Here is a 22,578-nt window from a genome sequence, read left to right as displayed (position 1 = left end):
AGGAATTTATCCATTTCTTCTAGATTTTCTAGTTTATTTGCATAGAGGTGTTTGTAGTATTCTCTGATGGTAGATTGTATTTCTGTGGGATCGGTGGTGATATCCTCTTTTTCGTTTTTTATTGCATCTATTTGATTCTTCTCTCTTTTCTTCTTTATTAGTCTTGCTAGCGGTCCATCAATTTTGTTGACCTTTTCAAAAAACCAGCTCCTGGATTCATTAATTTTTTGAAGGGTTTTTTGTGTCTCTATTTCCTTCAGTTCTGCTCTGATTTTAGTTATTTCTTGCCTTCTGCTAGCTTTTGAATGTGTTTGCTCTTGCTTTTCTAGTTCTTTTAATTGTGATGTTAGGGTGTCAATTTTGGATCTTTCCTGCTTTCTCTTGTGGGCATTTAGTGCTATAAATTTCCCTCTACACACTGCTTTGAATGTGTCCCAGAGATTCTGGTATGTTGTGTCTTTGTTCTCGTTGGTTTCAAAGAACATCTTTATTTCTGCCTTCATTTCATTATGTACCCAATAGTCATTCAGGAGCAGGTTGTTCAGTTTCCATGTAGTTGAGCGGTTTTGAGTGAGTTTCTTAATCCTGAGTTCTAGTTTGATTGCACTGTGGTCTGAGAGACAGTTTGTTATAATTTCTGTTCTTTTACATTTGCTGAGGAGAGCTTTACTTCCAACTATGTGGTCAATTTTGGAATAGGTGTGGTGTGGTGCTGAAAAAAATGTATATTCTGTTGACTTGGGGTGGAGAGTTCTGTAGATGTCTATTAGGTCCACTTTATGTAGAGCTGAGTTCAATTCCTGGATATCCTTGTTAACTTTCTGTCTCGTTGATCTGTCTAATGCTGACAGTGGGGTGTTAAAATCTCCCATTATTATTGTGTGGGAGTTTAAGTCCCTTTGTAGGTCACTCAGGACTTGCTTTATGAATCTGGGTGCTCCTGTGTTGGGTGCATATATATTTAGGATAGTTAGCTCTTCTTGTTGAATTGATCCCTTTACCATTATGTAATGGCCTTCTTTGTCTCTTTTGATCTTTGTTGGTTTAAAGTCTATTTTATCAGAGACTAGGATTGCAACCCCTGCCTTTTTTTGTTTTCCAGTTGCTTGATAGATCTTCCTCCATCCCTTTATTTTGAGTCTATGTGTGTCTCTGCACGTGAGATGGGTTTCCTGAATACAGCACACTGATGGGTCCTGACTCCTTATCCAGTTTGCCAGTCTGTGTCTTTTGATTGGAGCATTTAGCCCATTTACATTTAAGGTTAATATTGTTATGTGTGAATCTGATCCTGTCATTATGATGTTAGTTGGTTATTTTGCTCGTTAGTTGCTATAGTTTCTTCCTAGCCTCGATGGTCTTTACAATTTGGCATGTTTTTGCAGTGGCTGGAACCGGTTGTTCCTTTCCATGTTTAGTGCTTCCTTCAGGAGCTCTTTTAGGGCAGGCCTGGTGGTGACAAAATCACTCAGCGTTTGCTTGTCTGTAAAGTATTTTATTTCTCCTTCACTTATGAAGCTTAGTTTGGCGGGATAGGAAATTCTGGGTTGAAAATTCTTTTCTTTAAGAATGTTGAATATCGGCCCCCACTCTCTTCTGGCTTGTAGAGTTTCTGCTGAGAGATCAGCTGTCAGTCTGATGGGCTTCCCTTTGTGGGTAACCCGACCTTTCTCTCTGGCTGCCCTTAACATTTTTTCCTTCATTTCAACTTTGGTGAATCTGACAATTATGTGTCTTGGAGTTGCCCTTCTCGAGGAGTATCTTTGTGGCGTTCTCTGTATTTCCTGAATCTGAATGCTGGCCTGCCTTGCTAGATTGGGGAAGTTCTCCTGGATAATATCTTGCAGAGTGTTTTCCAACTTGGTTCCATTCTCCCCATCATTTTCAGGTACACCAATCAGACGTAGGTTTGGTCTTTTCACATAGTCCTAAATTTCTTGGAGGCTTTGTTCATTTCTTTTTATTCTTTTTTCTCTAAACTTCCCTTCTCTCTTCATTTCATTCATTTCATCTTCCATCAGTGATACCCTTTCTTCCAGTTGATCACATCTGCTACTGAGGCTTCTGCAATCTTCGCGTAGTTCTCGAAACTTGGCTTTCAGCTCCATCAGCTCCTTTAAGCCCTTCTCTCCATTGGTTATTCTAGTTATCCATCCTTCTAATTTTTTTTCAAAGTTTTTAACTTCTTTGCTATTGTTTTGAATTTCCTCTCGTAGCTCAGAGTAGTTTGATCGTCTGAAGCCTTCTTCTCTCAACTCATCAAAGTCATCCTCCATCCAGCTTTGTTCCGTTGCTGGTGAGGAACTGCGTTCCTTTGGAGGAGGAGAGGTGCTCTGTTTTTTAGAGTTTCCAGTTTTTCTGCTCTGTTTTTTCCCCATCTTTGTGGTTTTATCTACTTTTGGGCTTTGATGATGGTGATGTACAGATGGGTTTTTGGTGTGGATGTCCTTTCTGTTTGTTAGTTTTCCTTCTACCAGACAGGACCCTCAGCTGCAGGTCTGTTGGAGTTTACTAGAGGTCCACTCCAGACCCTGTTTGGCTGGGTGTCAGCAGCAGTGGCTGCAGAACAGCGGATTTTCGTGAGACCACAAATTCAGCTGTCTGATAGTTCCTCTGAAAGTTTTGTCTCAGAGGAGTACCCAGTTGAATGAGGTGTCAGTCTGACCCTACTTGGGGGGTGCCTCCCAGTTAGGCTGCTCAGGGGTGAGGGACCCACTTTAGGAGGCAGTCTGTCCGTTCTCAGATCTCCAGCTGCGTGCTGGGAGAACCACTACTCTCTTCAAAGCTGTCAGTCAGACAGGGACATTTAAGTCTGTGGAGGTTCTTGCTGAGTTTTTGTTTGTCTGTGCCCTGCCCCCAGAGGTGGAGCCTACAGAGGCAGGCAGGCCTCCTTGAGCTGTGGTGGGCTCCACCCAGTTCGAGCTTCCTGGCTGCTTTGTTTACCTAAGCAAGCCTGGGCAATGGCGGGCGCCCCTCCCCCAGCCTCGCTGCCACCTTGCAGCTTGATCTCAGAGTGCTGTGCTAGCAATCAGCGAGACTCCGTGGGCATAGGACCCTCCGAGCCAGCTGCGGGACACAATCTCCTAGTGTGCCGTTTTCCAGGCCCATTGGAAAAGCGCAGTATTAGGATGGGACTGACCCGATATTCCAGGTGCCGTCTGTTTCCCCTTTCTTTGACTAGGAAAGGGAACTCCCTGACCCCTTGTGCTTCCCGAGTGAGGCAATGCCTCGCCCTGCTTCGGCTCCCGCACAGTGCGCTTCACCAACTGTCCTGCACCCGCTGTTAGGCACTCCCTAGTGAGATGAAACCAGTACCTCAAGCAGAAATGCAGAAATCACCAGTCTTCTGTGTCGCTGGGGCTGGGAGCTGGAGACCGGAGCTGTTCCTATTCGGCCATCTTGGCTCCACCCTCTATAGTAACCCTTTTACTATCTATATGTATTCTACAACATCATGATGTATACCTTAAATAAACAACAAATAAAAACTATTTTTTAAAAAACCTAAGGCAGATATCCTTAATAGTTAATTGTGGAAAGCATTCCTTATAAATAAGATGCCCACTAACAAAACAAAAGGCATAAAGATGAGGAAAAAAACCCAAACTATATATTGGTAGATGGTATGTTTATTTATGTAAAAAATGCTAAAAAAAATCTAAGATTAATTATTAGAATGGTTAACAGAATTTATCGAGGTTGCTGAAACAAAATAAATGGTATTTCTAAACACCAGCAACATACAAATTTTAAAAGCACTTAAAGAGATTCTATTTATAATTGTATAACAAGATAAAATAATAACTAAAAAATATCATAAAATGTGTACAAAAAATAAAATAGGAATAAACATAACAAGGATGAGAAAAATAGATGCAAGGAAAACTACAAAACACTGTTGAAAGGAACTGAAGACACAAATAAATGGAAAGACATCATGTGTTCATGGACTGAAAAACTCAGCCCTGTTAAGATGTCCATATTGGCTGCCTCATCCTTTACAAGCAGCCCACCCTGAATTCTCTCTCTTAGTGTATACATTAAAAAAAAAAAAAAAAGCCATACTTCCCAAAGCAATCGATAGATTCAATGCAATCCCTATCAAAATCCCAATGACTTATTTTTTACAAAAATTTAAAAATGCACATGAATCTCAAAGGATCCTCAAGCCAAAACAATCTTGAAAAGAACAAAGAGGCTTACATTTCCTGATTTCAAAACTTACTACAAAACTACAGTAATCAAAACAGTATGGACTAGCATCAAAACAGACATGTATAGTCCAATGAAACAGAACAGAGAGCCAAGAAATAGAGCCATTGTATGTAAGTCAAATAATTTCGACAAAGATGATAAAACCATTCAATAGAGAAAGGACAGTCTTTTCAACAAGAGGTGATGGGAAAACTGAGTATGTGCAAAAGAATGAAGTTGAACCCTTACCTTATACGATATATAAAAATTAACTAAAACTGTATCCAAGATCTAAACATAAGACCTAAAATTATAAAAATGTTACAAGAAAATCCAAGGAGAAAACTTCACAACATTGGATTTGGCTATGATTTCTTGAATATGACAAAAAAAGTAAAGGCAACAATAACAACAACAAAAATAGACAAATCGAACTACATCCAAATTTAAAACTCTTGTTCTTCAATAGACATTATCAACAAAATGAAAAGTCAACCTACAGAATGGGAGAAAATGTCAGTAAATTGTATCTTTGATAAAGGGTTAATGTCCAGAATATATATATATATATAAAAAAAACTCTATAACCCAACAAGCAAATAGGCAAAAGATCTAAGTGGTAACCTCTCCCCAGAAATACAAAGAAGTGGCCAATAAGCACATGAAAAGATGCTTAAGGTCACTAATCACCAGGGAAATGGAAATCAAAACGAGAATGAGATGCCACTTCACACTCTTCAATAACGCTATTTTTTAAAAAACAAAATAACAAGCATTGGTGAGGATGTGGAACCCTTGTGCAATGCTGCTGAGAACATAAAAATGGTACAGCTGCTATGAAAAACAGTAGGGTTCTCTTAAAAATAAATAAATAAAATTAGTATATGATCCAATCACTTCACTTTTGGAATTAAAAAGCAGAGACTAAAACATACATTTGTAACACCCATGTTTATAGCAGCATTATTCACAATAGTCAAAAGGTAGAAGCAACTCAAGTTGCTTCAACAAAGAAATGAATAAATAAAATGTGGTATTACACATACAATGAAATACTACTCAGTCGTAAAAAGGAAGAAAATCCTGTCACATGCTACAACATGGATGAAACTAGAAGACGTTAGGGTAAGTCACAAAAGGACAAATACCGTATGATTCCACTTATATAAGATCCCTAAAGCAGTCACATTCATAGAAACAGAAAGTAGCATGACGATTGTCAGAGGCAAGTGGGGGTGTGGAATGGAGAGAATGGGGAGTTATTACTTAGTAGATAGAACATTTCAGTCTCGGAAACTGAAAAAATTTCTGGGTACAGATGGTGGTGATAGTTTCACAAAAAAGTCAATGTACTCAAGGCCACTGAACTGTAAACGTAAAAATGATTAAAATGATAAATTTCATGTTATTTATATTTTTTGTCACAATAAAAAAGCATACAAAAATCCTTTATAGAAAAAAAATTTTCTACTTGGCTTGAACATGTAAGTTTGGTGAAAGGATATAAAGATGTTTTGAAAGACCTAAATCAGTAGAAAAACATTTAGTAGCATGCTCATAAATTAAAATATTCAACATAAAAATATCAATCTTAACGCCTGAATTTATAGAGTCAATGCAATTCCAATTGAAATTTTATAGTTTCTTTTTAAATATAGAACTGAGCAAGCTGATTCTAAAACTAACACAGACATGAAATAGGGCCAGGACAGTCCTAATAAAAAATAAGGTGAAGGATAGTTCCAGACACCAACAATTATTATAAAGCTTTGATAACTAAGGCAGATGACAAAAAAAGTCATCACTGGACCAGAACACAATAGTCCACGAGCAGACCCACACATATATAAAAACTTGGCTTATGTTAGAAAGCCTTGCAGATCAGCAGGAAAAAAGTGCATTTTTCAATAAAGTATGCTAGAATAACTGGGTATCCACATGGAGAAAATGAAGTAAGACTCCTACCTCTAAATACACAATAAAACCAATTGCAGATAAATAAAGACTATTAAAGATAAAACTATAAAATTTTGAAGAATGTCTTATAACTTAGGATAGAAAAAGATTTCATAAATAAGACCAAAAGGCATAAATTATAGTTTGTTCAGTTCTACTAAACTGCAACCAAAAGTTATGTTAATCAAAAGACATCATAAAGAAAGAAAAAAGGTAAGACACAACCTATAGGTATATTTGCAATATATATAACTAACAAAGACTTAGTATCTAGTAAAGATAATCCCTAAACATCAATAAGAAAAAAAAGACCCCAATACAGGAATGAACAAAAATTTGAATAGGCGCTTTGCATTAAAAAACCCCGAACAGCTCATAAACATGTGAAAAAGTTGCCCAGCCTTATTATTAAGCAGGGACAAGTAGAAAAGCAAATTAAAACCACAAAGAGCTATTTTTTCACATCTACCAACTTCGCTATAATTCAGAAAGTCACAAAATATCATGTCAGTAAGGTCACACCAATAAAAGGGACTTAGGCTTGGCCAATTATATGTTTTTTCCTGTGTCTTTAAATCTTAAACAAGTGATTAAAACTAAGGGATAACTGAAGGTCATATATCATCATCAGAGTGGCAACACACTGACCAGACTATATCCATCAAAAAAAAAAAAAAAAATCCACTGCTGTGACTCTTGTGATCTAGCCTTTCATGTCTAACAGAACATTTCCAAACCTGGTCCTCTAACCTTCCATTACTTATGCACTCAGTATCTTCCCCAAAAGTCTCTTTTGCTGAAGTCATCCAGAATCAAATTATATATTTTTTGATTTGAGTGTGGTGGTACACACCTGTAGCCGAAGCTACTCAGGAGGGTAAGGTGGGAGGATCACTTGAGTCAGAGAGTTCAAGATCAACCTGGGGAACATCGCAAAACCTCATCTCAAAAAAACTCTACATGACAGTAAATGGCTTTAAGACCTCAACTTGAATATTCACTCAGTGGAAAATGTTCATCAAGATAGCAAATGAGATACCTAGCTCTTTCCCGGGCTGCATCCTCACGGGCTTTTTCCTTTTCTTGCCTCTGTTGTTCAATTCGGGCTTCTTGTTCTTTCCTCTTCATTAACAATTCTTCTACACGGGCCTGCCGTTCTGCCTCTAGAGCTCTCTTGCGTTCCTAATGTTAGAAATATTTTTTTCCAATATTAGAATTATGTGTAAACTAAAAATGATTCAAAGTAATACACCTTTCACCAAACTTACATGTTCAAGCCAAGCAGAAACATGGGCTTGCCACTAGGTACTCTGCTTCTTAAAATTTAAACAAAAATCAAATAGCAATGATATCTGGTTTCTGAAAGTCATTTACCAGTGTTACACATAATTCAGTAAAGACTTCCTTTTTTACGCAAACGCTGTGTTGTATTTGTTTTGTGGGAACTTGTGATGGTTAATCAGCCGCCAGCGAGGCTAGAATATAAAGCAGGCAGAAAAATATGAAAGGAGAGACTGGCCTAGCCTGCCAGCCTACATCCTTCTCCCGTGCTGGATGCTTCCTGCCCTCAAACATCAGACTCCAAGTTCTTCAGTTTTGGAACTCGGACTGGCTCTCCTTACTCCTCAGCTTGCAGACACTCTGTTGTGGGACCTTGTGATTGTGTGAGTTAATACTTAATAAACTCATATATATATATATACACATATATATATATACACACATACACATGGTTCTGTACCTCTAGAGAACTCTGACTAATACAGAACTTAATATATGTTTTCTGATTAATCACTTCTAAAGCCTTGTGTTAATATATGGTTATAGAAATACCTGAATACGATGAAAAAACCATAGTTAATAGGTTTTATTTCTGAACTAAGGTTTCATGATGGAATTAAGTAAAGACAGCTTGTGAGAAGGAGAAAGAGGTAATATAATAGAGCATAGTGGGTATAAGAGTGGATATCGGGTCAGATTCCCTGGTTTTGTTTCCTGACCCCATTATTCACTAGCACAGTGACTCTGGGCTACTTAGTTACATTCTCTGTGCCTTACTTTTCTAGAAGATAAATAATAATATGTATTTCTTAGGATATTATAAAGCACAGATGAGCTAATATATGAAAAGCACTTACCATAGTGGCATATATAAAATTCTCAATAATTATCATCATCATCATCATCAAGCCAGAAGATAAATCATCAAAACTGGGTAACTTCAACATGAAATATTTGTCACTCAGGAAATATTTGCCATGAATATTTGTTCCTCATGTTATTGATATGTTTCTCTGAATCCATACCCATTCCCCAGATAGCACATACAACCTCTTGGTAGCCTCTCCTCTATAATTAATGGAATACATTGATCTAAGCTCTAGTACCTACTACTTACATAACCTTGGGCAAGGTACTTCACCTTAAAGAGCCTCAGTTGATTGTGAGATGTAAATTATTAATTACAGGTAAGTTCTCAGCATAGAGTTTAGCCATAGTAAGGGCTCAGTAAAGATAGCAGAAAAAAAATAACAAAGCAATTTCTATTCAGGGAACACAGAAGAGAGATCTGAACATTTCTAACAGTTAACTGAGCTCACAATAGTAACTTCACCTGCACTACAAGCTCTATCTGCCCCAGGGAAAGAAAGCCTTTTAAAAATAGCCAAAAGGATCTCTATTTCTTTCTCTTTTTTTTTGAGGGGGTGGGTGGTATAAGAAGAGAGTAAACTGGGAATTGGAGGGAATGCTCTGATTTGAGGAGGACATAACAGGCACACTGCAGACTGCTGGAGTCATGCAATTAGATTTTAAAATATATCTTTTACTGTCTGAGCATACTATTCATGAAATAGTTGCAGCTATTTCTCATGACTAATCAAGAATAATATGTGGAAACTTGGTTAGCCAAAAAAATATCAAAAACTCTTAAGACTAAAAACAATCAAATCTGGCACAGAAAATTTTCTCCATTAAAAAAAAAAGTGAACAAAAAAATTCCTCTTAAAGTCCAATTTTTCTGAAGTTTAAAAATTCCATATTATATCTGAAAACACGTTTCACAACAAAATACAAAGAGCTTAGGCATTAAATATAAAGAATTAAAGCAGAATTTTTCATTTCATATTTTATTAAGACCAAGGGCTTGAGGAATGTAATTTTTTAAATCCTAAATTGATCTTATAAAATATGTATTATGTAAAAATAATTACTTCAGGTATGTGCAGTGTAGCCAAGTGTACACTTGTAAACATAATGTCAACTTGCTGATTGTTTTAATGGACATCAGACCAACTCCAACATTGTATGAAAAGAGATAACTGGATGTAAAAAGTTACTCAACCTATTAATTTCCATTTTTAATAACTTGAAAAGAGAACTGGTAGCCACACAGCTAATGAGTAAAATTCAGCTACCATTTCCCAATCTGAAATTTAAATTCCCGAAAGACAGGAAACTTTGTACCCCACAAAGCACCCTGCAAAGGGTAGGGATTCCTAAATATCTGTTTAATAAATGAAGCATGACTTTATAAAATAATATACACTATGAATCTATATAGCCACAAGGAAAGAATTAAAACTTACAGCAAAGGAATTAGAAATATAACTAATTCTTAAGCCTACAGAAGAACCTCTCAGACCCCTACATATCTCAGCCAGGGAGGTGTTTAAGGCAGCCTAAGAAAGGATTCTGTAGCTCCTCTTTATGCCTACAATTCAAATGATTAGGACAAAAGGACAAAGCAGGATAAGTAAAAAAGAAAAAATTGAGCTTATAATTAATCAATAAAGAATATACATAACAATAACAGCAAACTGAGAATATATGATGGCAGCACTTGGTATTTTACTTACAAGAAATGAGAATCACAATTGCCTTTAATAGTCCATGAGAATGTTTCAAGAGTAAAAATAAAATGAATGGAGGGTCTCTGAAATTCTGTATTAGGTTAGGATCTTACCATTATTGTATTTACAGAATACTTGGCACTAGTGCCTGTACAGCATGTAATAACTACACATTTTTAAAATTTTAATGTTATATGTGTTATCTACCAGTGGATTTTTCTAACTATCTCAGTATATCTCAAGCATACGTAGACAGGTTTAAATTTTTCATTGAAATTAAATCCATAGGAAATTTCAGCACTTTTAAAAACAAAAATAATTCTAAAGAGCCAAAACAATTCTTAAAGTGTTGGTTGGTGGAGGAAATTCCCTACTAGTTTAGTAAACTGTTTTCCTTTCAGTTTTAATGAATGTTAAAAATTGTGAAGTGAGAGTCATCATTTTTAAACGAAAGATAACTGTTATATTTCAAATCTGCAAAATGCAGAGGAAGGAACCAAAGATGTCTATTTAAAAATATACACTACTACTCATGTATTTCCTCAAAAAAACCAGCTAAGAAGTTATCTTTTCCAGAGAACTTTCCCTGATATTCTATTTCCACCAATCGAGCTAATTATTCCCTCCTCTGTGGTACCTTTGTACCTTGTACATACTCTAATTACACTCTTTCAAATTAAACTGTAATTTACTATTTGCTATAAAGGCAAAAATGTCTTATTTATATCTCTGAATTATTAGTTATTAAAGTAACACATAATTTACAAACCATATTATTTTTATCTGTCTGTATTTCTTTCTCTACAGACATTTATAGCATTTATCATGTAGAGAAACAGAAATAATGCTAAAGATTCAAATTAAACATTCAAATATATTTTTTTACTCATTTAAGAATACAAGTTAATAGATAAATAGCTTATAAATGATAAATATGAAAATTTTTACTGCTTCTTGGAAAGGAAAGGCTAGTTTCTCTAATGGGAGCATTCTGCATTTTTAAACATGAAGTTAGCTTTGCATTCATTAAAATAGTACATTGGACTCAAATCAAATAGAGATCAGGATGAATATGGGAATGCCTGTTATTGCCCACAAATAGCAAAAAGTGACCAATGAACTTAAAAATGTATTAATAATTTGCTAAAATCACTGATAACAAGAAGCATGAAATACAACACCTGTAATTTTTAAAAATACCTACAAAGCTTTTCATGACCTCCTCCTAACTCTAATGCACCGCTTCCTCACATCCCCTTCTGCATGAAATGCCCTCCCATACAACTTATCATTTGTCTGTTTCATTTTTGAAAATTTAGTAAAAATGTCATCTCTACCTGGAAACTTTTCTGGACTTTTTCATATTCCCTCTACTCTCTATATAAATAAGGTGTTCTCCTTTGTGCTACTGACAATGCCTTTAGCATAGCATTTTTCCTCATCTTGTTTATGTACATATACATCTCCACGTTGAGAACACAGATGTATGTTTTTCATATCTTTGAGGCTGACACATGACTTGCAGTAACTCAATGAAATGATCACTGAAGGAACAAATAAACATTAGTCACAATAAATAGAGCATGTGTGAATTTATATTTAAATACTGCAAAATTTGTTTTCTACATCCAAAAATATGTCAGGTCTTTAAAGACTATGGGCAAGCATTTTACTGAGGGAGATCTAAAATAGATTATAAACAGCAGGATAGTTTATGCCTTAACCTTTTCCCCATCTTGAAAATGGTTGCAAACGTAGGGTTTGCTGCAGAGGTTAAAATCTAATTATGGTATCTGATGATACCATCTAAAAAATAACAGATGCCCCTTATCTTAGGCATAAAAATTACCCTAAATTTGCCTCATCATAGGCAAAAAATTGTTTGAGGCTATATATACTGATTCAAAAACAACCTTTGCTTTTATTGTTGGGAGAGGACCATATTCTTGCCCAGCCCAATTAGAAAAGAATAGACAATCATCTGTCCAGAGCAGTTTAATCCTTCACCTAGTTGAAGCTGATGATTCTATTGCTATGATTACAGTCTGCTGATGAAAGAACTGATGACCGTAACTGAAGGAGAACACACTATCTTTTAGAAAATAGACTTTATGTTTCTAGAGTGCCATAATGAACCATGCACCTTTGGGAACAAACACTAGGTTACTCCAGTTGGGGTCCTCAGCAACTAGCTTTAAATCTAAAATATGTGTGGGCAGCAAGCCACCCAGGTGACGAGGCAAGAGACCGAGGGCACGAGCTCTTCCAGTATAATAAAATACATAAGAATAGTTATACTAGATATAGATCATAGATATGATTATATATGAATATCATTAATCATTAGTTTGTAGCAATTACTCTTTATTCCAATATTATAATAATCCCCGCTCCACAATCATAACCTAGGAAAAACCAGGCCATACAGAGATAGGAGCTGAGGGTACATAGTGAGAAGTGACCAGAAGACAAGAGTGCGAGCCTTCTGCTATGCCCAGACAGGGCCACCAGAGGGCTCCTTGGTCTAGCGGTAACGTCAGCATCTGGGAAGACACCTGTGGCCAAGTGGACTGTGGTCTAGCGGTAGCATCAGTGTCAAGGAAAAACACCCGCTACTTAGCAGACCAGGAAAGGGAGTCTCCCTTTCCCCGGGGGAGTTTAGAGAAGATTCTACTCCTCCACCTCTTGTGGAGGGCCTGACATCAGTCAGGCCCGCCTGCAGTTATCCTGAGGCCTAACCGTCTCCCTGTGATGCTGTGCTTCAGTGGTCACGCTCCTAGTCCACTTTCATGTTCCATCCTGTACACCTGGCTCTGCCTTTTAGAAAGCAGTAGCAAATCAGTGAAAGTACTAGAAGTCTCTGATATGCAGAAATAATGCCATAAGCTGTCTCTCTCACTCCTCTCTCTCTCTGCCTCGGTTGCCAGGCAGGGAAGGGCCCCCTGTCCAGTGGACATGTGACCCACATGACCTTACCTATCATTGGAGATGGCTCACACTCCTTACTCTGCCCCTTTGTCTCATATCCAATAAATATCAGCACAGCCTGGCATTCAGGGCCACTACCGGTCTCCACGTCTTGGTGGTAGTGGTCCCCCGGGCCCAGCTGTCTTTTATTTCTTTGTCTTATGTCTTTATTTCTATAATCCCCCATCTCCACATGCACACGTATGTTTATAGCGGCACTATTCACAATAGCAAAGACTTGGAACCAACCTAAATGTCCAACAACGATAGACTGGATTAAGAAAATGTGGCACATATACACCATGGAATACTATGCAGCCATAAAAAATGATGAGTCCCTGTCCTTTGTAGGGACATGGATGAAACTGGAAACCATCATTTTCAGCAAACTATTGCAAGGACAAAAAAAACAAACACCGCATGTTCTCACTCATAGGTGGGAATTGAACAATGAGAACACATGGACACAGGAAGGGGAACATCACACACCAGGGACTGTTGTGGGATGGGGGGAGGGGGGAGGGATAGCATTAGGAGATACACCTAATGCTAAATGACGAGTTAATGGGTGCAGCACACCAACATGGCACATGTATACATATGTAACAAACCTGCGCGTTGTGCACATGTACCCTAAAACTTAAGGTATAATAATAATAAAATTAAATTTAAAAAAATCTCCCGTCTCCGCACATGGGGAGAAAATCCCACCGACCCTGTGGGGCTGGACCCTACAAATATGACAGGTGCTCAATCAATGTTTGCTGAATAAAATCCTACCTGCACAGCTTCATCACGTGCTTGCTTTTCTTCCTGTCTTCTCTGACGCTCTTCCTGTAGCTCATTAAGCCTTTGTTCATATTCCTTCAACTTTGATAAAACATCATGACGTTTATTCTGGGCTTCAAGGGTATTTATAAAGGCAATTTCATTCACCTTTAAAAAACAAAGAAGGTAAGGTTTAGATCAAGTTAATTCTAGGGCACATTACAAAAATAAGAAATCTAACAACAGTCAGGCTGGGCGTGGTGGCTCACGCCTGTAATCCTAGCACTTTGGGAGGCCAAGGAAGGCGGATCACCTGAGGTCAGGAGTTCAAGACCAGCCTAGCCAATATGGTGAAACCCTGTCTCTACTAGAAAAAAAAAAAAAAGGAAAGAAAAAATAGCCGGGTGTGGTGGCAGGTGCCTGTAATCCCAGCTACTTGGGAGGCAGAGGCAGGAGAATTGCTGGAACCCAGGAGCCAGAGGTTGCAGTGAGCCAAGATCGTGCCACTGCACTCCAGCCTGGGTGACAGAGCAAGACTCCATATCAAAAAAAAAAAGAAAAGAAAGAAAGAAAGAAATCTAACAACAGTCTTTATATAACAACATGAACCAGTGGTAAGGCATGGAACAAAAAATAAATGAAGGAATTATGGGTCTTTTCTTTCAATATTTACCTCAAAATGGATAATAATCCAGTGTGTATAAAAAATCCACAGGCCTTAGAAAGAAGTGATTTAGAGGCCTGCCACTGAAAACATTTTTAAGTGAAGAAACAATTTTAAATTCTTATAGAGACCATCTTACAAAGTTCTACTTAATAACATTGTAATTTGCAACTATACAAATTACACAAACATTGAAATAGGTATGCTCATGTTATTCTAATGAGTGAGAGGACAAAATGTAAAAATAAACAACAAATTACTTTTCTTCAACTTATAATGAATGAGTGACAATTAGATACAAGGTACTGAACTATACATTGCATCCTTAACTTCACATATATTGATTGTTAATAGTCAAGTTTTGCTAGAATGTACAGATATTATAAGTAAAGGACAGCTAATGATAAAGCTCAAAAATCAGGTAGGATCAACCCTCTCATTCTTGAAAGCCAGAGGGGAGGGTATGCTACAGTTAAAATGGTAGAGTGAAGTAGGGAAGTGAACACTAGAGATAACTGTCTTTGCCAGCCACAGACTACAGGAATCCATGCTGGATGGAATAAAACCTACATTAAGATATTTTATAAATCTCAGAAAAGTTTGAATACAGATCCAACTAAGCTTTCCCAATCTCTATGCCATGATACCACTTTTATAAGCACTTTAATAAGTACATTAATCACAGAAATATCCTTCAAACTGTACTGAAAGTACTCAAAATACAAGATAGGCCAGGCGTGGTGGCTACGCCTGTAATCCCAGCACTTTGGGAGGCTGAGGTGGGTGGATCACGAGGTCAGGAGTGCAAGACTAGCCTGGCCAAGATGGTGAAACCCCGTCTCTACTAAATATACAAAAATTAGCCAGACATAGTGGCAGGCACCTAATCCCAGCTACTCAGGAGGCTGAGGCAGAGAACTGCTTGAACCCGGGAGGTAGGGGTTGCAGTGAACCAAGATCGCGCCACTGCACTCCAGCCTGGGCGACAGAGCGAGACTCCATCTCTCTCTCTCTCTCTCTGTCTGTGTGTGTGTGTGTGTGTGTGTGTGTGTGTATGATAAACAAGTATGTTCAAGGAAAATTTATTCAGACTATATCAGGGCACACATATTAAACATAATCAAAATGAAAGAAAAAGTAATGAGACCTAATACACTAAGCAAAATTTTTACAATAAAATAAAACTCACAAGGGAAAGAGTATGCAAAAGTCAGAGTAAACAACTCAATCTTGGCAGGGGGCAGTGGCTCATGCCTGCAATCCCAGCACTGTAGGAGGGCCAGGCAGAAGGATTGCTTGAGCCCTGGAGTTCAAGATCAGTCTGAGCAATGTAGAGTGACTATCTCTATTAAATATATATATATTAAATTATATATATATATATAATTAGGCAGGTGTGGTGGCGTGCAACTATAGTCCTAGTTACTTGGGAGGCTGAGGTGGGAAGATTGCTTGAACCCAGGAGTTGGAGGCTGCAGTGAGCCGTGATCACGCCTCTAAACTCCAGTTTGGGCAACAGAGTGAGACCCTGTCTCATTTAAAAGAACAGCAACAATTTGGAAGAAAATAATAACCTGTGGCCGGGCACAGTGACTCACACCTATAATCCCAGTACTTTGGGAGGCCGAGACAGGCAGATTGCCTGAGCTCAGGAGTTTGAGACCAGCCTGGCCAACACGATGAAACCCCATCTCTACTAAAATACAAAAAAGAATTAGCCGGGTGTGGCAGCATGCACCTGTAATCCCAGCTACTTCGGAGGCTGAGGCAGGAGAATCGCTTGAACTTGGGAGACGGAGATTGCAGTGAGCCGAGATTGTGCCACTGCACAGCCTAGGCAAGAGACTCCGTCTCAAAAAAAAAAAGAAAGAAAAAAAAGATAAGAAAATAACCTAACAAACAGCAGAAAATTCATTAGACAAACTTGGTAACACTGAAAAATTTGACAAAAACATGAATTTAAAGAAGCAAAGGAAAGATGATAAAACAACATACAGTAGTATCTCCTTATCCACAGGGAATACATTCCAAGACCCCTGGTGGATGCTTCAAATCACAGACAGTACCTATATAGTCAGCACTCCATATCTGTGGGTTCTGCATCCATGGATTCAATTAACCATAGATAAAAAATGTTTTTTTAAATGGGTGTTTGTACTGAACATGTACAGGCATACCTCAAAGATATTACAAGTTTGGTTCCAGCCCACCACAATAAACTGAGTATCACAATAAAGGAAGTCACATGAATTATCAAATTTCCCAGTGCATATAAAAGTTATTTTTACATGATACTATGGCCTATTAATTGTGCAACAGCATTATGTCTAAATAAACAATGTACGCACCTTAATTCTAAAACACTACCATCATTCTCAGTAAACTATTGCAAGGACAAAAAACCAAACACCGCATGTTCTCACTCATAGGTGGGAATTGAACAATGAGAACACATGGACACAGGAAGGGGAACATCACACACCGGGGACTGTTGTGGGGTGGGGGGAGGGGGGAGGGACAGCATTAGGAGATATACCTAACGCTAAATGACGAGTTAATGGGTGCGGCACACCAACATGGCACATGGATACATATGTAACAAACCTGCACATTGTGCACATATACCCTAAAACTTAAAGTATAATAATAATAATAATAATAATAATTCTCAAAAAAATGCTAATGAACATTTGAGCCATTAGCAAGTTATAATCTTTTTTTCTGGTGGAGAGTCTTGCATTGATGCTGATGGCTGCTGACTGATCAGGTGGTGGTTGCTGAAGGCTGAAGTGGCTGTGGCAATTTCTTAAAATAGGACAACAACGAAGTTTGCCACACTGATGGACTCTTCCTTTCCTCAAAGATTTCTCTGTAGTATGTGATGCTGTTTGATAGCATTTTACCCATAGTAGAGTCTTTCGAAACTGGAGTCAATGCTCTCAAAACCCTGCTACTGCTTTATCAATTAATTTTATGGAATATTCTAAATAATTTGTTATTTCAACAATGTTCACAGTATCTTCACCAGGAGTAGATTCCATCTCAAGAAACCACATTATTTGCTCATTCATAAGAAGTAACTAGGATGTGAGGGGGATCTGGCTGCAACATCTGTCACCCCATTTATCACCAGGGTTGATTCAGCTGATCTGGCTGGCTAAGCGGGTGTCCCCTTCCTCCCTCACCACTCCATATGCGTCCCTCCCAAAGCTGCATGCTCGGTCAAAGAGGATGACCATCCCTGATAGAGGAGGACTGGTCTTTGGTCAAGGAATATGAGTAGCTGTGCTCCCCTGCTAGAATCTCCAAACAAGTTCTCAAGAGGTATCTCGTATATTTAATTTTTGTCATAAGACTGCAGCAATTCAGTCACATCTGCAGGCTCACTTCTAATTCTCATACTCTTGCTGTTTTCACCACATTTGCGGTTGCTTCCTTAACTGTCCTCTTGAACCACCAAAAATCATCTGTGAGGGTTGGAATCAATGTCTTCCAAATTCCTGTTAATGTTGATATTTTGACTTCCTCCCATGAATCACAAATGTTCTTAATGCCATCTAAAATGGTGAGTCCTTTCCAGAAATTCTTAATTTCCTTTGCCCAGATCCATCAGAGGATTCACTATCTATGGCAGCTATAGCTTTATAAAATGTATTTTTTAAAAAACTAAGATTTGAAAGTTGAAATTACTCCTTGATCCATGGACTACAGAATGGATGTTACGTTAGCAGGCATGAAAACACCACTCATCTCCTTGTACTCTCCATCAGGGCTCTTGAGTAACCAGTGCATTGTCAGTAAGCAGTAAAATTTTGAAAAGAGTCTTCTTTTCTGAGCTGGAGGTTTCAACGGTGGATTTAAAATATTCAGTAAACAATGCTATAAACAGATGTGCTATGACGCCGGCTTTGTTGTTCCATTTATACAGTATAGACAGAATAGATTTAGCCTAATTCTTAAAGGGCCTAGGATTTTCACAATGGTTAAGGAGCACTGGCTTCAACTTGAAGTCGCCAGCTGCATTAGCTCCTAATAAGTGAGTCAGCCTTGACTTTGAAGATTTGAAGCCAAGCTCTGAATTCTCTATAGCTATGAAAGTCCTAGATGGCATCTTCTTCCAAGAGAAGGTTCTTTCATCTGCACTGCAAATCTCTTGTTTGGTGCAGCAGTCTTCATCAATTATCTTAGCTAGATCTTCCTTCAGCTTCTATGTCAGCACTTATTGCCTTACCTTGCACTTTTATGTTATTGAGATGGCTTCCTTCCTCAAACCTCAAGAATCAACCTCTGCTATCTTCAAACTTTTCTTCTGCAGCTTCTATAGCTCTCTTAAACTTCACGGAATTGGAAGTAATCGGGATCTTACTCTGGATTAGGCTTTGGCTTAACGGAATGTTGTGGCTGGTTTGATCTTCTATCCAGACCACTCGAACTTTCACCATATCAGCAATAACCTGTTGTGCTTTCTTATCATTCATATGTTCACTGAAGTAACACATTTAATCTTTCTCAAAACTTTTCCTTTGCATTTACAACCTGACTGACTAGCACAAGAGGCCTAGCTTTCAGTTTATCCCAGCTTTATTTTTTTTCTTTTTGTTTTTCAAGACTGGGTTTCACTTTGTCACCCAGGCTGGAGTGCAGTGGCTCACTGCAGCCTCACACTCCTGAGCTCAAGTGATTCGTTCACTTCAGCCTCTTGAGTGGCTGGGACGATAAGCATGCACCACCACATCTGGCTAATTTTTAAAATGTTTTGGTAGAGATGGGGTCTTGCTAAGTTGCACAGGCTCTAGCCCAGTTTTTGACAAGCCTTCCTCAATAGGCATTATCATTGCCAGCTTTTGATTTAAAGTGCAAGATGTAAAACTCTTCTTTTCACTTGAAGACTTAGAGGCCACTCGTGAACCTGGGAGGCGAAGCTTGCAGTGAGCCAACATCGCGCCACTGCACTCCATCCAGCCTGGGCAACAGAGCGAGACTCCATCTCAAAAAAAAAAGACTTAGAGGCCACTGTATGGTTATCGATTAATAACCCATTAGCCTAATATCAATACTGCTGTGTCTCAGGGAATAAGGAGGCCTGAGGATAAGAAATGGGAGAATGGCCAGGTCAGTGGAGCAGTCAGAACACACAAAACATTTATCAATTAAGTTTGCTGTCATATACAAGTGTGGCTCATGGCACCCCAAAACAATTACAATAGTAACTCCAAAGATCATAATAAATACAATAATTAAAAAATCTAAAATATTATAAGAGTCACCAAAGTATAACACAGAGACATGAAGTGAGCACATGTTGTTGGAAAAAATGGCAAAAATAAAGACTTGCTTGATGCAGGATTGACACAAATATTCAATTTTTAAAAACTCAGTAAGTATCTTTGAAGCCCAATAAAGTGAAGCAGAATAAAACAATGCATGCCTGTACAGACATTTTTTCTAGTCTTTAATCCTCAAATAATACAGTATAATAACTATTGCACAGTATCTACATTGTATTAGGCATAAGTAATCTAGAGGTGATTTAAAGTATACAGGAGGATGTGCATAGGTTATATGCAAATACTATACCATTTTATACATGGGACTTGAGCAACCATGAATTTTTGTATCTTCAAGAGGCCCTGAAACCAATCCTCCACAGATACTGAGGGATGACTACATACATTGTACAAATTTCTTTTTCCTTCTTCACAGTGTCACAAATAGAAGATTCATTTTTACCACAGATTTCAGTAACCTCAGCATAAGATTTCTTTCCTTTCCTTAGTAAGTTGAGAACTTTCACTCTTTCATTTAAAGGAAGCACTTTACAACTTCTGTTTGGCATATCCAAATTGCTAGCATCACTCTTCTTGTGCTTTGGGACCATTAAATAGAATAAAGGTTACTTGAACACAAGCACTGTAATACCATGACACTCCATCTGATAACCAAGATGGCTAACACACCAATGAGCAGATAACATATACAGCATGGATATACTGGACAAAGGAATGATTTATGTCTGGGACATGACTATACAAGATTTCATCATGGTACTCACAACAGCACACAATCTGAAACTTATGAATTGTTTATTTCTAGATTTTCCATTTAGTATTTTGGGACTGTGATTGAGGGTAGATGAAACCACAAAGACCAAAACTGCAATTAAGGGAGGACTACTGTCTTATTTGATAACGGTGATTAGTGAGCTAAGGAAACAAACAGAGTACAAAAGTAACACTGTCACAGAATTACTTAAATTAGAAAATGCATGGAACAGAACAGATATCGTAAAAACCAACCCCAAATAATGGGCCAGGAACAGCTGCTCACATCTGTAATCCCAATGCTATGGGAGGCCAAAGCAGGAGGATCACTTGTGGCCAGGAGTTTGAGACCAGCCTGGGCAATATAGCAAGACCTCCATCTCTACAACAAATTTAAAAAATAAGTCAAATTTTGTGGCACATGCCTATAGTCCCAGCCACCCAAAAGGCTGACTCAGCAAGATCACTTGAGACCAGGAGTTCAAGGCTGTAGTGAACTATGATCATGCCACTGCACTTCAGCCTGGGTGATAAGAGTGACACCCTGTCTCTACTTAAAACAAACAAATTACTTCTAGAGGAAAAACTTTTGATAATACAGTTATTGTAGATTTTTACAGTGAAAATGAATGGATAATAAGCCTTGAATATAGAGAACATGGCAAAATGACCTAATATAAAGATAAAGATAAATAGTATCTACGTAGTTAAGAAAGGCAACAGAAAATATTCCAACATAAAATACAGGAAATGTTTAAAGATTAAGAGACCTTATGTTACTTCATAAAAAACTGACTCAGAACATTATCATCAAGAATATCCTTATTAAATCATAAAACATTAAGAAAGAACAATAATTTTTCAAGCTTCCACGCAGTAAATGTAAGTCACCTACAAGAAAGAAAATTCAGTGTAGACTCAAATAGTCTACACTGAAATAACTAAGATAATGGAATAATGTCTCGAAGTTCTGAAGGAGAGATATTGTGAATCATAAATATGATCTCAAACCAACATATAATTCAGGTAGAAATGCTTCAGGCCTAAAATATGCAAAAACTCAAGGAACAGAGCATATATGAGCTTTTCCTAGAAAAAAGTTTTTTCTTAATAAAATCCAGCAAACCAAAAGATAAAACAACTCATAAATGAAGAATTGGTAAGCAATGAGTCAATTTACATATACAAGGAAAACTAAACTGAGGAATTTAAAGTTACAGAGGAAAACGTAAATTTGATCAACCTTAACAAGAGAAACATCATAAAACTATGAATAATTATTGTGGAAAGATCAGGATGATATATGAGTGCTAATTTTCTCATCTCTTTTTAGCAAGGGTTCCCTAAAAATGTTCAGAAATTAAAATGAAATTGAATAAATACAACTCCAAACTTTCAATACGTTTCATATTTTCTTATCTCAAAAAATTCTGAGAATGAATTCTTGTGATAAACATGATAAACTCAAGAATTTCCTCAATTTTACTTCCATTTCATCTTCTTCCCTTAAAATGGAACTAAAATAAAGATTAATACATCTTACTAAGAAGTATCATGTATAGCATAATTCTATTTTATAAGATTATCCACTCATGCAATCTGAATATAATAATAGGAAAATGTCTGAAACAGTGTCTACCTAATGTTAATGGTGGCTATTTCTGAGGGTGGGATTGAGTTTCCTTTGCTATGTTGCTTACATTCTTCAAAATAAAAATGAATCACTTTTAAAATAAAAATATGGCCACTATTTTAAATACGATATAATATTAAAGAAATCTAGAGTAATGGATTTATACTTAGGCTTGAAGACCATAAAAAGTCCCCGAAGGTTTTTGGACTGAGAGGCATTACAATACCCTCCAGAAAGATTAATCTGGAGGGAGGAGAAACAAAAGGGAAGAATATCAACTGTAAATATTTAGGAGGGAGATAAAAATAAACTGGTAGCAGCTGCAATGGAAAATGTAGCTGCCTACAGAGTTAGAGAACTGCAGGTGTATGTATACATAGGACTCCAAAGAAGATGTCAGAAAAAATTAGCTTATCTTTCTGGCTTATATACAAAAAGTTGTCAAGAAGAGATTAAAAAGAAAAGTGAAATGAAGTAAATGAATACAAGTTTTCCAAATCTAGG

At 37.5% G+C, this 22,578-nt stretch overlaps 1 protein-coding gene across 7 annotated transcripts in view; it reads right to left on the bottom strand.

The window, feature by feature from the left end:
• SCAPER (S-phase cyclin A associated protein in the ER) overlaps positions 1-22,578 on the bottom strand; it is a 591,234-nt gene that overhangs the window by 395,671 nt on the left and 172,985 nt on the right. For all 7 annotated transcript variants that reach the window (XM_058428046.1, XM_032176146.2, XM_058428043.1 and 4 more), the window contains 2 exons: positions 13,749-13,904; positions 7,190-7,332 (listed from right to left, as the gene is read on the bottom strand). In XM_058428046.1, coding sequence (XP_058284029.1) covers positions 7,190-7,332; positions 13,749-13,904 — 299 coding nt within the window. The remainder of the gene's footprint in view (positions 1-7,189; positions 7,333-13,748; positions 13,905-22,578) is intronic.

The sequence above is a fragment of the Hylobates moloch genome, unplaced genomic scaffold (assembly GCF_009828535.3).
Source record: "Hylobates moloch isolate HMO894 unplaced genomic scaffold, HMol_V3 SCAFFOLD_14, whole genome shotgun sequence".
NCBI classification, from domain to species: Eukaryota; Metazoa; Chordata; class Mammalia; order Primates; family Hylobatidae; genus Hylobates; species Hylobates moloch.
Note: the sequence above shows the minus strand (reverse complement) of the source record. Positions and strands in the feature narration are given on the sequence as shown.